The sequence below is a fragment of the Enhydra lutris genome, unplaced genomic scaffold, assembly GCF_002288905.1.
Source record: "Enhydra lutris kenyoni isolate GAN:26980312 unplaced genomic scaffold, ASM228890v2 scaffoldscaffold88, whole genome shotgun sequence".
In the NCBI taxonomy this organism is placed as follows: domain Eukaryota; kingdom Metazoa; phylum Chordata; class Mammalia; order Carnivora; family Mustelidae; genus Enhydra; species Enhydra lutris.
In genome coordinates, this window is record NW_019154172.1 from 1,729,491 (window position 1) to 1,745,536 (window position 16,046).

General features: G+C 43.3%; 1 protein-coding gene across 1 annotated transcript; it reads left to right on the forward strand.

The window, feature by feature from the left end:
• The first annotated feature begins 430 nt into the window (after positions 1-430).
• LOC111161968 (tudor and KH domain containing) lies at positions 431-15,848 on the forward strand. Its single transcript, XM_022526068.1, has 14 exons — positions 431-523; positions 8,518-8,666; positions 9,575-9,681; positions 10,298-10,487; positions 11,187-11,326; positions 11,427-11,751; positions 12,775-12,935; positions 13,124-13,296; positions 13,518-13,582; positions 13,844-13,995; positions 14,228-14,329; positions 14,601-14,697; positions 14,880-14,969; positions 15,154-15,848. Exons 2-13 carry the CDS (start codon positions 8,543-8,545, stop codon positions 14,930-14,932), a joined length of 1,689 nt encoding a protein of 562 aa, XP_022381776.1. The 5' UTR covers positions 431-523; positions 8,518-8,542; the 3' UTR covers positions 14,933-14,969; positions 15,154-15,848.
• Positions 15,849-16,046: the final 198 nt, after the last annotated feature.

The window sequence follows — 16,046 nt, forward strand, 5'->3', positions numbered from 1 at the left end:
GCTTTGTACAAAGGCACTAATTTTTTGCGAACGGTGACAAGCATGAGTGATTCCACGCCCTCGCACCTTGGTCCCAGACTCAGGAGCGCTGATTTTTTCCCCCAGATTAGGGAACGTTGAAGCTTCCTCGGTAATTGGACTAGAGGTGGGCGGGCAGGACTCCGCGAAGCCTCTAATTGGTTGTTTAATTCTCAGCAGGTGCAGTCTCAATTAACAACGTCTGATTTCCCTGGCTCCTATTGGGTGACGTGGTGGCGGGCTTTGAATTCCATCCGGGTAATTGGGTATCAGCACGCAGCAGCCCCGTCGCTCAGGGGCAGCCCGCGGAAGGATTGGTTGTGGCGAGACAGGCGATTGGTCGGACTGCGAGCCGGGCGTTGATTGGTGCAGGCGGGCTGCGGGGGCGGGGAAGAGGCGGCTGAAGCGAGGCAGGCGGGGCTCGAGTTGCTGTGCGAAAGGGAGGAGGTGACGGCCGCTGGGGTGAGGTGCGAGGCGGAGCGCGCGACGGCTCACTGGAGGAGCGGTAAAGGCTGGGACCGGACGCGGAAACTTAGGGGGTGCGAGAGGCCGGGCCGGGGGCAACAAGCAGGCGGGACTATGGGGCTGAGAGAAGGGAGGCGTCCGGAGGGTATGGGGCAGCCGAACGGCGGGCTACCAACCGAATCCGGAGGACATGCTCTGGTCCCGGAGTGTTTGCCCCAAGCTACTTTGGACTCCTCGAGAGATCTTTTTTGAGACTGAGAACCGCCATCAGTTTGCCTTTTATTTTCTCCAGCAAATTTTTCTTTAATTATTCTAATAGGATGACTACAGTCAGTCGTCTGAATAGTAAATTGGAGTTTTTGTTTTCCCAGTTTCCCTCCTTGAGGTTTTGTCTGAAGATTCCCCGTCAAAGCTACGTTTTTATTCTATTCTCACTCTGAACGGGTTGACTTTCTTCACTCATTGGTTAAAAATAAATGTAGCAAGGGTGAGAAAATTGAACAAGCTGCTTCAATTCAACAGGCCTGTCACTATGTTTTAGCTACTTTGTAGGTTCTGGTTATTTGGAGATAAGGGAGTGAGAGATTTCTTGCCGCATGGAGCTTACGATGATTTGACTCCTAACGATGTTTTTGAAATAACATAGTAAGCCTTATTTATGCATATCAAATAGCAACTGTTTCATATAAATATCAAGAAATTTCAAAATTGGTTTTTACTGAAAACCATTATCTGCTTCTCTCACCTTGAAATGATCCACGTGTCTCCTCTTTACTCAGTTTCCCCTAGAATGATGGTCTTAAATGCCAACCTCTTTTTCACATTCAATTTGAATTAATAAAATTAAATACAAGTTGGCATTCAGTACTATACAGTTATATCCCTGTTGCTATATTTCCCACTTATTTTAAAAGAGAAACCATATGAAATGATATGCATATTATAGTAAAATCATACTTGATTAATCAAGTAGATATGCATTCTTTGAGACCTAAGGTAGCTCCACAAACTTCATTTGTAATATGTGAAAAGGAGTTAAGTGAAATTTAGCTTTCAATTCAAATAGAATATTTGAATAAATAATAAATTTATCCTCGTCGTGGACATTCACCTTCCCACCACATTTCGTCCACCACCAAATCATTAATATTGTGTCTCAGACTCCCATCTACTGCATGTTCAAATGAGAAATCTGATAGCTAGCTCTTTGGCTCACCCTTGAACCTTCCCATGAATCAATTGTTAGATCTTGTGTGTATTCTACCTACTAAAACTCTCCTCTCCATCTCCGTCATTGGCACCTGAACTATCCTCTGAATTTGTCTTCCTACCCCACACTTGCTACCTTCCATTCTTCTCAGTACAGACCCAGCCATTAGTAAAGAATTACAAGCAATGCTATGTGTTATGAAGGGATATTTGGAGTACTATGGAAGCCCATAGTGATGAAACCCAACCAAGCATGAGAAGTTGGGATTGGGGGGAGCGGGCATTGGCAGCAGAGCAGGAGGAATATCCGATATTTTTTTGCCTTGATCCTTACAGTTTCTGAACTGGAGTGAAAATTCTGTTAGTTTTTTTTCTCCTTAAAGAGGTGCCTTTGTGACTGGTCTTCAAACCACACTGCATACCGCATTGTATGGAAATGACTAATTAGCTGTGTAACCTTAGGGAAATCCCTATATTTCCCTGTGCTTCAGTTTCCCCAGTTGGAACATTATTAGTGGAATCAGATCATTTCTTTGGTCCTCCCAATTCTAAAATTCTGTGGTTTCTTAGGCATGAATTGTGGCCAGAAATGTGGTGTTAAAAGGCAGACAGCATTAGAGCATGGATTCAGTTACCACTCTTGTTCACAGACCTAGATTTGTTTCCCAAAACCTTTAACACCTACAGACTCTTGCCTGTCGAGATAAGACCTTCCTTGCCAGTTAGGAGGCCCCATGAAGGCAGCTACTAAGTCTGTCTGGACTGCTGTATCCTCTAGGGCCCATCACATAATGGGTACTAAATATTTATTGGTTTGGGTGCAGAAAAATTATTTTTATTTTAAAGAGTTTTCAACTCTGCCATCTAAAAAATCTTTTAAGTTCTAGCTCCCCCCAGCTGTTGCTTTTTTTGTTTTTTGGTTTTTTTTTTTTTAATTTTATTTATTTGACAGAGAAAGCAAGCGCAACAAGCAGAGGGAACAGCAGAAAGGGGAAAGCAGCCCCCTGCCTCCACTGAGCAGGAATCCCCAGTGTGGGGCTAAATCCCAGGACCCTGGGATCAAGACCTGAGTGGAAGGCAGACACCTAACCAACTGAGCCACCCAGGTGTCTCCAGCTGTTGCTTTAACCAAGAATTTATAATGTCTTTGCATTGTCTGTAGCTAGTTGTTTTGGTGTTTTATCTTTCCTCCTAGATTGTATTTCAGGGTGAGAATTCTTATTCCTCCTTGTGTCCCCAGCATATTCAGCCCATAACAAAGAGCACTATTTAAATGAGGCACTATAATAGTGAAGATGAGCTTTGGACTTTAGAGACCATACAAAAAAATACATGAAGTAACCACTAGATAAAAGAAGTGAACTCTCTTCTGAATACCCAGAATAAAAAATAAGAAAAAAGTGGTTTGAGGTTCAAAAATTCAAGACTTTAAGCAAAAGTCTTTATGGGACAGAGCTTATTTCCTTTCCTTTGCTATATGCAAACATGATACCACCCAAACTTTCACAGAGATCAGTGAAAGATTTTATTTACAGCCTAGAAAAAAGAGAAACTGATTTTTTTTTTTTTTTATCCAGTTAGGAAAGGAACCTCATAACTCAAATGCACATTAAACTCAAGCCTTTTCTTCCTACCTACTAAAAAAGAAAAAAAAAGCAGCCACATTTCTCCATGTCTATACTAAATCTCCAAAAGTGATATACTGTATATATTGGATCTTCTTACTAAATAACGAATTGTCTGAAATAAGAAACTTGAAAAGCGTCCCTCACCCAGGTAATAAAAGGTTTTTCTCTTTTGTGCCTGAGTGGGCAAGACAGTGAATGAAATTTGTTTAAAATTATCATCTAAAAACACAAGTTTTAAAAATATAGGCAAACTTCTGGTGGCTCGCTAAAGAACTTTATTCATTTCTGCTGGTCAGTAAAGCTCTAGAGGCCAGATGCAAAATTTAGTCCTCTGTCTGAATATAGTAAAAAATCCACCTGCAGTCTTACCATGATTTTTATCTGCTTCTTGGAATTAGGTTTTTTTTGGTTTGTTTTTTTTTTTTTTTTTTTTTTTTTAACTAAGATTTTATTTATTAGAGAGCGTGGGGGACAGGGGCCGGGAAGGAGCAGAAGGAGAGGGAGACTCAGGGCTCAATCCCAGTACCTCTCTGAGATCATGACCTGAGCTGAAGGCAGACACTTAGCCAACTGAGCCTCCAAAGTGTCCCTGGAATGAGTTATCTGTCCTAGGTCTCCTCTTTTCCTTCATCACCCTTCCTGAAAGGCTTTTAGGGAAAGCACTTTTTTTCTTTCTTTCCGCCTCAGGAAAAGCATTTAGAATCAAAGTTTTATTCCTGAATAGGTCCTATATTAATGAGTATGTTTTTAGCCTTCCTAGGACCAGTTTTTTTTAAAGGTTAAAAAAAAATGTTTTTCTTGGATATCAAATCATCTGGGTAAATTTTTGTACCTGGAGGCAAATCATAGCATAAATTATATTTCCTCATTCATTTTAAAGCAAATTTTGTTAAAAGCCATATTGTTTTATTCTACTAGATTGTACTATCTGAAAGTAGGCACTGTCTTTATTTTTTTTTTTTTTACCAGCTACAGTGTTTTCCACTAGTGTTAATTTTGAATTTCCTAAATAAAGACACCAAGTACTGTTCTGCTCAGTTTATGTAAAAGAAAGGAGGGAGGGGCTCCTAAAGTCACTTTGTAAGGTTTCTAATATCCAAATAATAACCCAGACTCTGGGTAAGAGGTAACCTCTCTAATAAGGTATATTCCTCTATAAAATTGGGATTAACATTTCTTACCTTACAGGATTACATGAAGATCAACTAAAATAGTGGAGGTAAAGTGCCTGTTAGCAGAGTAGCTACTCAGTACATTTATCTTTTCATCCTTAATGTCACAATAACACGTAGCACCTAGAAGTGTTGAATAGATGTGGTTGACCTAGCCTGCTTGAAGCCACTCTCCGGGACACAGGCATAACAGATACACAGTTGCATACAGTGTGAGCGGTACTATCATGGAAGTCTCATTCATAGGGCAGCAGGAGCTAAGGAGTAACTCACCCTAAGTCAGCCAGGGGAAATCACACTGGCCTCAGCAGAAGTGTAGCAATAGAGCTGAGATGTGAGGAAGGAGTAGGATTTTGCAAGGGAGACCAGCTGGGCTAAGGAGTATGACCAGGAAGACAGAAGGGACACAGGAGAGCACGTCCTGTTCCCCTGATAGCAGTGGGCTTCAAGTATAAGGCTGTGAAAGCAGTAGGCAAGCAGATTATAAAGACCCTTTCATGCCATTAATGATTTTTCACATAGGCAACAGAGTTGCTCAAGAAGTTTATTTATTCAGCAAATGTTTATTGACTGGCTACTGTGTGCACTGAGGAACAAAACAAAAATTCCTGCCCTGTGGCGTTTGCATTCCATTGGGGTTAAAATCAAAATGAAGACCTCATGGGTTAATATAATGATTTGGGCTTATAATCATAGTGAGATTGAAAACCACTGGGAGGTTTGGAGTGGCTGAGTAATGTTATTTAACTTCAGCTGTTGAGAATAAACTGAATAGACAATGGCAAATGCTGGGATATAATTGATTGCAATGATCTAGACAAGAGATAATGATGGTTTAGGGCAGATGGTCATCTTAGAAATGGAAAGATAAAAAGTGGTCAAATTCTGGATAATTTGAAGGTAGAATGAATAGGATTTACTGACAGACTAAAGGTGCTATTTGAGGGAGAGGATGAGTAAGATTTTTACCTGAGGAACTAAAAAAATGGACTTGCCATTTACTGAGTCAGCTAAGACTACAGGCAGGGGGTGAGATCAGGAGCTCAGTGTGGTACCTGTTAAGTTTGAGGGGCCTATTAGATCTCCAACAGAGAGGTCTCCTAGGCAGTTGGGTATACAAACCTGATGTTCAGGAGAATGACCCTCAATGGATGGATGAATTTGGGAGCTATTAGCATACAGATGGGATTTAAAGCCAAGCTATGAATCAAACTCTGAGATCACTAAGGAAGTGAGGTAGAACCCACAAGAGGGCAAAGGACAGAGGCCTGGGGGCAGTGTGGTTTTAAGAAGTTACCAGTGCCAGAGAAGGAAACGGACTGATGGGTCAGCCAGAAAGGGGGAAGGAAAACCAGAAGAGTGCTGCTGTGGAAGCCAAGTGAAGAAAGGGTCTCAGAGCAGGGGGAGTCCCCAGTTGTGCCAGATATGTGGCCGAGGGCAGGTAGAATGAAGACAGAGAATTGACCATTGGACTTAGCCATGTGAAGTCACTGGTGACCTTGGCAAGAACAGTGGGAGTAGATTGAAGAAGAGAAATTGACCACTGAAGTATTGGCACTTGTGAGTTTTCCTGTAAAAGGGAGGAAAGAAGTGAGAAGTATCTGGAGGAGTAAGTGGAATCAAGAAAGGTTTTCTTTAAGAAACAAGAAACTATGGCGTGTTTGCTGATGGAAAGAGGAAGATCCAGGAGAGAGGAAAACATTAAGAATGCGTGAGAAGGAAGGAGAGCAATACTTTTATGAGAGCCTTCAGTGCCAGAAGAAACAGTTTATCCATGGCCACAGGAGGTAGGTATTTGGGCATAGATAGAGGTAGGTGTTAAGTGTGGTAGAGCTCAGTTAATATCTTCTCTGAATGCTGTGCTTTCTCAGTTGCATAGGAGGTAAGACATCAGTTGAGAGTGAGGATGGAGGAGGTGCTAGAGGCTTGAGAAGAGACAATGTGAGTTGTCTGGGAGGGTGTGAAAGGTTATGGAATAAGAAATACAGTGATGATGTTAAGGTTAGCTTGGCAGAGGGGCGCCTGTGTGGCTCAGTCGTTTAAGTGTCTGCCTTCGGATCAAAGAAAGACAATTATCGTATGATCTCACTGATGTAAGGAATTTGAGAAACAAGACAGAGGATCATAGGGGGAGAGGAAAAAAATGAAACAAGATGAAACCAGAGAGGGAGACAAACCACAAGAGTTTCTTTTTTTTTTTTTTTTAATTTAATTATTTGTCAGAGAGAGAGAGGGAGAGAGAGCAAGCACAGGCAGACAGAATGGCAGGCAGAGGCAGAAGGAGAAGCAGGCTCCCTGATGAGCAAGGAGCCCGATGTGGGACTCGATCCCAGGACGCTGGGATCATGACCTGAGCCGAAGGCAGCTGCTTAACCAACTGAGCCACCCAGGCGTCCCACCGCAAGAGATTCTTAATCTCCGGAAACAAACTGAGGGTTGCTGGAGGGGAGGGCGGTAGAAGGGATGGGGTGGCTGGGGGATGGACACTGGGGAGGGTATGTGCTATGGTGTGTGCTGTGAATTGTGTTAACATTGATGATTCACAGACCTGTACCTGTGAAACAAATAATACATTATATGTTAATTTAAAAAAAAAAAAAAAAAAGGTGTCTGCCTTTAGCTCAGCTCAGGATCCCAAGGCCAGGCAGCTGGCTCCCTGCTCAGAGGGAAGTTTGTTTTAACCCTCTCCCTCTGCCCCTCTGCCTGCTTGTGCTCGCTCCCTCTCTTGCTCTCAAACAAAATCTTAAAAATTAGCTTGGCAGGGACACCCGGATGGCTCAGTCAGTTGGGCGTCTGCCTTTGGCTCAGGTCATGAATCTGGGGTCCTGGGATCAGGCTCCCTGACTCAGCGGGGAGCCTACTTCTCCCTCTGCCTGCTACTCTCCCTGCTTGTGCTCACTTGCTCTTTCTCTCTCTCTGACAAATAAATAAAATCTTAGAAAAAAAATTAGCTTGGCAGCAAAATGAAGATACAGTGACAAAGAGCAGCAAGGCCAGTGGTCTGAATGAGATTTGATGAGCTTCTGAATCAGTCAGGGGCAGTGTTGTTAGAGTCATTAACATATAGGTAGTAGTTGAAGGTGCAGGTGTGGATGAAATTGCCCCAAGACAGCAGAATAACAGTAGCAGTGGATAGAGGCCACAGAGAGATAGGCCCAAAACTACAAAGGCACTTCCAGGGAAAGAGGAGGAGAAACCCAAATACAGAAGGTGCAGAGGTGATATTAGATAGGGCCTATGCATGCCAGCTAGTTTGACTGTCTGGGAAGTTGTAGTTTTGGTGAAGGAACAGGGCAGACCTTTCAGTGTTAGCCGAGGAATAAATAGAAATCAGGAATAGAGGTAAGGAAGTAGAAGGAGCAGAGCCTGAAACTAGGGCTGAAGATGCACCTGGGTGGCTCTGTTGGTTAAGCAACTGCCTTTGGCTCAGGTCATGATCCCGGAATCCCAGGGTTGAGCCCCTTGTCAGGCTCCCCACTCAGCAGGGAATCTGTTTCTCCCTCTGCCCTTCCCCCTGCTCATGCATTCGCTCTCTCTCTCTGTCATATAAATAAATAAAATATTTTAAAATAAGTAAATAAAACTAGGCCTGGAAAGCCATTCTTACAGAGACAACAGCTTCTGGAAAGGCCTAGAGCCATGGAAGGGCACAGATAAGCAATTTTAAGTAGTCTGATGTGAAATCTAAAAATACATTTTTGTACTGTTTTATTCATTTAACAATTTTTTTGTTCTTCCTTCTTATAAAATGGTGACCAATGTATGGTTTTCCTTGGGAGGGTATGGGGAATGAAGTTTGCCTCTTTATGTATGTCCCTTAGCAACTTAGAAAAAATACCCTGAGACCTTTTACATGAAATAGGTTTGGTGGGGGGTGGGGGAGATTTTGAGACTGCTTAGGCTCTTAATATGGAAAGATGGATAGTCATATTCTTTTTAATAATACCGTAATCTGTTTCCGTGCCTCTCTGCCAGTCATAAAGGTACAGGATGAAAGCTTCTTTTCCCTCATTTACTTATTTCAGGATGTAAGTCTGAATACAGCAGAAAATGTCCACTGAACGAACTTCTTGGACAAGTTTGTCCACTATTCAGAAAATAGCACTGGGCCTCGGGATCCCAGCCAGTGCAACGGTTGCCTATATCCTATATCGCAGATACAGGGAAAGTAGAGGTACGTGAGCCCCACAGCTGTGCATATGGCAATGTTCAGAACATGCTCTGGCCTTGTTAAATTGAAATGAAAATTCTCCTTGCTGGACTGGGTATGTCTGTTGGGATGTAATTGGCTTTCTGTGAGGGGTCTTTGAAACTATTTTGTTTCTTCTTTTCTATGTCCTTAATGTGCAGCTAGTCTATGAAATGATAAACTCATTTTATAATTCTCTTGATTTGTTCCATTCAACAGCAGCACCACAATGGGTTCTTTTTCATCTATTTTTTTTTTTACGCATCTATACTCTTTATCTTTTTTATATGTTTCTTGTATTTATTTGTTAGAAAGCTAACCATGGGATCCACTTTATCCATAGGCTGGACCTAGAGAAAGGATTTAGGTACAAATGGAAGTTCTAAGCCCAGTGAACTCCTTGGGCAACTTTTAAATCTTTATTATTATTTTTTTTAATATTTTATTTATTTGACCGAGTCAGAGTGAGAGAGGAAACACAAGCAGGGGGAGTGGGAGCAGGAGAAGCAGGCTTCTTGCTGAGCAGGGAGCCTGATGTGGGGCTCAATCCCAGGATCCCGGGATCATGACCTGAGCCAAAGGCAGACACTTAATGACTGAGCTACCCAAGTGCCCCAACCTTCATTCTTCTCCAGGAGTAATCTCCTGGGAGATCCAGTTTGCACAAAAGCCAGCACCCGTTCCTTGCAGATCCAAATCTGAAGTAGTATCCCAGAGATAATGTTCTGGTCTTCTGGACCCTATCATGCCTACTCAGATGCTACTTCTTGTCATTATGGTTGAGATTCTGGGTCTATCTCATGGATAGTTCTCTTTGACTCCTGGATTTAGGGGAGGGCTGGGGTACCTTGGATGCTATCTAAGTCTGATCTGATGAGCCATGATCTGTGCAGAAGAGCGGTTGACGTTTGTTGGGGAGGACGACATTGAGATAGAGATGCGAGTTCCCCAGGAGGCCGTGAAGCTCATCATTGGCCGGCAAGGAGCCAATATTAAACAGGTAAGTGGCAAGCGGGCAGTTGGCTTCCCCAGGGATTGATTCTGCTTAATCTTGCTTCCCTCCTCTGCCCCCATCCCATACTATGTATGTCTTCAAAAGAAAAAAAATACAGGAACTTTTAGCTAACTATGCTCTTTTCTTTCTAGAGAGGCATACTTCTCCCTAGAGAATAAATGACTCACCTTGAAATGGGGACTTTTGATTGCATGATTCTCAACTTGGTGTAGCTTGAACCATTCCTTTCTACTATGGAATTAATGAGCTCTCGTTAATTGTTAGTAAATGTTGAGTTGCTATTTAATTCTTCTGTTATTCATTTGGAATGTCAAAAAAAAAAAAAAAAACCCACATATTTGATTGTCTGATCCAAAAAAAATTAGGGGGAAAAAGGGTTCTAAACACTAAGAGAAACTGTTTTGAATCAACTGCTAGTTGAAGTTAGCTTTGTCACTAATCTCCTTTCATAACTACAGGTAATTGAGGACTGTTTATAGCATCCTAATTTAGCTGATTACTTCCAGTTCCGTCTACCTCCATGGTTAGGTTGAGAGTGTACCTCGCTGACCCGAATGGGAGCTATTCTAGATCGTACTGCCATATATCCTTTTCTCTGCAGCTGCGGAAACAGACAGGTGCTCGGATTGATGTGGACACAGAGGATGTAGGCGATGAACGGGTGCTGCTTATCAGTGGGTTTCCTGTTCAGGTGTGCAAGGCCAAAGCAGCCATCCATCAGATCCTGACAGAGAATACCCCCGTGTCTGAGCAGCTCTCAGTTCCCCAGAGATCCGTGGGCAGGATCATAGGTACCACTGGACAGCTTCCTCTGTTGTTCCCTTTTTTCTTCACCTTTGCCTTCTTTCACACCCTCCCAAGGGTTTTTCCTGGACTATCTCCCTTCACCTTGCTGGGGGCATGGGGAGACAGGGATATTGAGACCAGAGCTTTACTTTTTTTATAGAACCAGTGGTAAAGCAAACCCATTACCTCAAGAAGTTTTATGATCTGAACCTTACAGGTAGGTTCCAGAAGGGTTCAGGTAAATGTCTTTACCTCATAATAGATATTTAAAAGAAAGCTAATTGTGCTCCTGTTATCCCAGATCTTTCAAGATAGTGCTCTTGTAGAGAGCATCTGTTATGCCTTCCCCAAGAGCATTCCTTACGCTACTATTAGAGGTAGAGAAATGTCCATCATTGGCCCAGTGTTTCACAGTGTGGGATATCTTCTGAAGTGCAGGTGTAAAGTATGCTGAATGGTCAAAAAATGGAAATGACATGAACTTATACTGATCAAGAGTTTAAGCAGAAAGAGAAGACTGTGCCTAGTCCCCTTCTCACAGTAAGGATTGCAGTAGCTTCTGCTTTCTGTTCAATATCTTACATTCTGTTCACTTGGGACATGAGAACTGACTCTTCTCTCCCAGTATATACAAAATAGTGATTTCTCTAATAGTTAAGTTTGGCCAGGAGGAAAGGACAGGTTTTTACATTTTTTCAATGCAGGGAGAGGTGGGGAGACTATTCGTTCAATCTGTAAGGCCTCTGGAGCCAAAATTACCTGTGACAAAGAATCAGAGGGGACATTGCTACTATCAAGGCTTATAAAAATCTCAGGAACACAGAAGGAAGTGGCAGCAGCTAAGGCAAGTAGCTAATAGATTTGAATTGTGTCTAAGAATGAGAACCCTTTATTCTGTCCTGGGTGAAAATATCTGGCCACAGAGATCTCATCTCTTACCACAGCATTTGATACTGGAGAAAGTTTCAGAAGATGAAGAACTTCGGAAGAGAATTGCTCATTCTGCAGAAACCAGAGTCCCACGCAAGCAGCCAATCAGTGTGAGAAGAGAGGAAGTGGCAGAGTCTGGTGGAGCTGGCGAGCCAGCTCTGTGGAAAAACGCTGGTACTGGCACAGTGCCAGAGCCAGCAACCCTACCAGGAGCTCCTCCCCGAAAAGGAGGCGGTGATGCGGCTGTTGTAGGGCCAGAAAGTGCTTCGGAGAAACCTAATGGTGACAGCTTTCAGAAATCTGGAGCCCAGACCAGTCCAGAGATGTCCATGTTTGAAAGTATGTAACAAAGTGGGAACCCATTTGCCATATGGAATATAGAAATACTGGCTTAGATAACCCAAAATAGGAAGCAGTAAAAACAATTTGTTTTTTGGATTGCATTTAGAAGTCTCTTCACAGATGTACCTTTATGTGGTAATATTTTACTTGGAGTTAGTACTAAACATAAATAATAATTTTCTGAACACAGACCAGTTAGTGTTGGAGAATGATATAGAAATATGCTAGTTCACAGGGCCCCTGACTGGCTCAGTCAGTAGAGCATGTGACTCTTGATCTCAGGGTTGTAGGTGTGAGCCCCATATTAGGTATAAAGATTACTTAAAAATAAAATCTTAAAATATGCTAGTTCACAGGAAACTAGTACTACTGAATATATCAAATAATTGAATTTACATGATATTCTTTCACAGATTTATTAAATAAGTAAAATACTCAGCCTGGTGTTTCTTTTGTTTTTGTTTTGTTTTGTTTTTGGCCTACCTCATTACTGTTTTTAAAAATCACCACCAATGAAAAAAAATCACCATTAAGAAGAATGAAAACATAGTGAGCATTCTCTTCTGTGCATAGGTTGTGGGATGGGGGCAGGGAAGACCAGGGCCCCTAAGAGATTCTCAGACTTGTCCAGGGCCACATAATGAGTCAGTGATAGAATGAGATCTGGAATAAGCCCACATCTTTCCACTGGTCCATGCTGCAGCTAGCGTATGGAGGATTTACCTTCATCGTAATTGGTGTCTGATTTGAATATATGGCAGATGACTAGGAATGTAAACTCAATGTATTACTCAGTTACACAGAAAGGTACACAAATCAACTTAGGATGTGTCTTCAGGATGTTCTTGTGTGATTCATCCAGTTTTCCCTCCAGCCATTTTTTAAATGGTCATAGCCATTTGGTGTTTGTACCTTCACCTCTGAGACAGTCTCCCCATTTCAAACAGAGGTGATTCTGATATGGTCACCAGTTTAGGAAGTGAGGATTCTATAGCTTAACTTGTTTATCCCTGTGTTTAGTCCCCAGTCCTGACTTCAGTTTCCATGCCGATGAGTTCCTGGAAGTCTATGTCTCTGCCTCTGAACATCCCAGCCACTTCTGGATCCAAATCATCGGCTCTCGCAGCCTGCAGCTGGATAAGCTTGTCAGTGAGATGACCCAGCACTATGAGAATAGTCTAGTGAGTGCCATAGGGACTGGGCTGGGTTTGATTTAAAAAAAGGGGGGGGGGCCTCTTTTTTCATTGTAGTGTGTTCTCTTTTCCTGGGAAGCAACTACTTGTTCTTCCTTTTGGTACTTTCCGCTTATCTGTTTTTTAGCCTGCCCATCCTAACTCTTCCCCATCCTGATCCTCACTCCCATGTGCAGCCTGAAGACTTGACTGTGCATGTGGGAGACATTGTAGCAGCACCTTTACCTACAAATGGTTCCTGGTATCGAGCTCGAGTCCTTGGCACCTTGGAGAATGGGAACCTGGACCTTTACTTTGTTGACTTTGGAGATAATGGAGATTGCCCACTGAAGGACCTCCGGGCACTCAGGTCAGTATGGAGGCCATGGTGGAGTCCCAGTTGTTAACTCTGCCTTGGCCATAGCTGGTGGTGTGCTCTTGGCACTCATGTAGGGGGATTGGGAAGAGAACTTGTTTACAGAGAGCAGATGATTATCTTCTCCAGCTGGGTTAATTGGTGATCTCTAGAAACAAGGACTGTAAGAGACCCTTCTGGCACTGGGATTCTAATTTCAGTTTCTTTCACTTTAGGAGTGACTTCCTGAGCCTCCCATTTCAAGCAATAGAGTGTAGTCTGGCACGGATTGCCCCCTCAGGTAAATTGGTCATGTGGCCTATTGACCTTGCCTCCACATAGAAAAACTTTCGTACAGCACATGGAAGAAATTCTCACATTCCCAAGCTTTATGAGTTCTGGGGGCTCAGATGTCTTTCCTCCCCAGCAGTAGAAAGCAGCAAGCAGGCAGACATAGGTGCCTTGTGGAGTAGAAAGGGGTGGTTCCAGTTTCCCTCCAGGGTGTAATCTCACCCCATCAGCAGGTATCCCTTCATAGGTTCTCCCTGCAATCTTTTACCAGGTGAACAGTGGGAAGAGGAAGCTTTGGATGAGTTTGACAGACTAACTCACTGTGCTGACTGGAAGCCCCTGGTGGCCAAGATCTCCAGCTATGTCCAGACTGGGATCTCAACTTGGCCCAAGATTTACTTATATGATACTAGCAATGGGAAGGTATGACTGGGGTCCACTCGTTGCTCACTATCTCCTCAGTATATTTATAGTCTCATTCACTTTTTCTTTCCTAGAAACCCTTATCTGATACTACTCCTACCTCATAAGATCCTGCTTACTTCCCATAAAGGAATGTCTTTGAAGTATCAATCCTAATCTAACTCTTCTGTCCTAGTTCCTCAGATATTCCTATCCCTAGAGAGAACATCATTCCCTTCATTTTTCTTCTCAGAAACTCGATATTGGGTTAGAATTAGTTCGTAAAGGATACGCAGTTGAGCTTCCAGAAGACGTGGAAGAAAGCAGAGCTGTCCCAGACACGTTTCACAATGTGGTGAGTGAGCCATTGTGGCTATGTGTAGGACGCTGCTTCGGGGCAGATCTGGTGCCTAGAGAGATGGGAGGGCTTCTAGTCCTGCGTGCATTCCATGGAGGGCTTTCCTAAGGAGTAGCTCCACAGGTTACTCAAAGCAAGCACTGTGTCCCTCTTGGCAGCCAAAACCCAACTGCCTTAATCAGATCCTGTGGGCATAAAGCTGGGATGGCCTCTCCTTTCCCACCAGCCAACACTACATTATTTTTTTCTCTCGTCTTCATCCCTACAGGCCACAGAAACAGATGTGTCTCTCGACAGCATGCTCACTGAGACCAAGAAGAGCCCTGGAGAGATAGCAAATACTCTGTCCTGCCTCAGCTTATCAGGTACAGGCTGCATTTCCTCCCTAGAGCATCTTTTGAAGTTACTGTTTTTCAGTAGGTCTCTCCAAACCGGGGGTGATGTGAAAGCTGGGCTCTTAACCAAAAGCATCCTGAGCACCAAGTAGCCCATTTTCCCCTGAGTGTCAGTGGCCGTGCCTAACTTCCTCTCCATTCCTGCTACACAGAAGCTGCCTCCATGTCTGGTGACGATAACCTGGACGATGACTACTTACTGTGAAGTTGGCTTCAGCCACCTCAGCTGCCTGCTTTGCCGCGTGAGTACAGCTCTCCTCTGTCTGAAGCCACCAGAGAGTAACAAGGGTGACAACAGGGGCCTTGCCTTCTGCTCTCTTCCCTAGCCTGTCTGAACACTGCTCTGCAGCTGAGTTCCTGCAGCTTCATTCTCAGGTTGAGCCCTTTCAAGCTTTTTGTGTCTCTGTGTGTTTGTGTCTTTGGCAGGTTTGGCACAGGATTTGGTACGTGGAAAGAGGAGCCTATGATAAAGAGATCTGTGCAGTCCTTCCTCTGTTACATACACTATCTGGCTTGCTGCGGACTGAATGCCTTCTCTCCTTCTGTCAGACTACCAGAAAGATTGTGGGGTAGAGGGAGACAAGTACACGTCCCCACTTCACCTGCCTGACCCCGTATTCTTCCAGAGTTTGCTTCCAGGCTGCTCAACATCTGGCTCACTGTTTTCTGCCAGGCATTGATCTATGCTTCTGCAAGGCTGTGTCCTTTTTGGGGCTGGGAAGCAGCCAGGGTTTGGTCACTGGAAGTGATGATTCTGCAGACCTCTGACTCACCTCATCAGGTGACTTTAGTTAAAGGTTTTTGAGTGGTGAACTCAAAGACTGCAGTTGAGTCAGGAGGCAGTTTCAGAAATCAGCAGAATTATTATTTAAAAAGCCTCAAGAAAGGGGAAGAGAACACTGCCTCCCAGCCTTAACTGCTGATATGTTATTGGAGATAGGTTTTTCCCTGTAAACTTTGGTTAAAATACAAGTAGACAAGGAAAGCAGCAGCTCAGGAAATGTTCTGAAGTGCTAGTGTAGTATCTTTGTGTATATACACATTCATAGAGTGAAAGAGAACGTACATAGCTGTTTGAATCATTTGGGGGATTCTTTGCTGAATAAAGTTCTCACAAAATTATCTAAAACTAAATGTTGGTTGAATCAGGTGGAAGCAGGCCTGTGGGTATCTTCTGAATCTAAACCTGGTAGAGAATTTGTCACATTGCCTCACAGAGATGGCCCATTTTTGAAACAAAGGCCCTTCCCATGCACAGATCCTGTCCTTTCCCTAAAGTTACTTCAGAATTACCATTTACTAAGAACCAGAGCAATTTA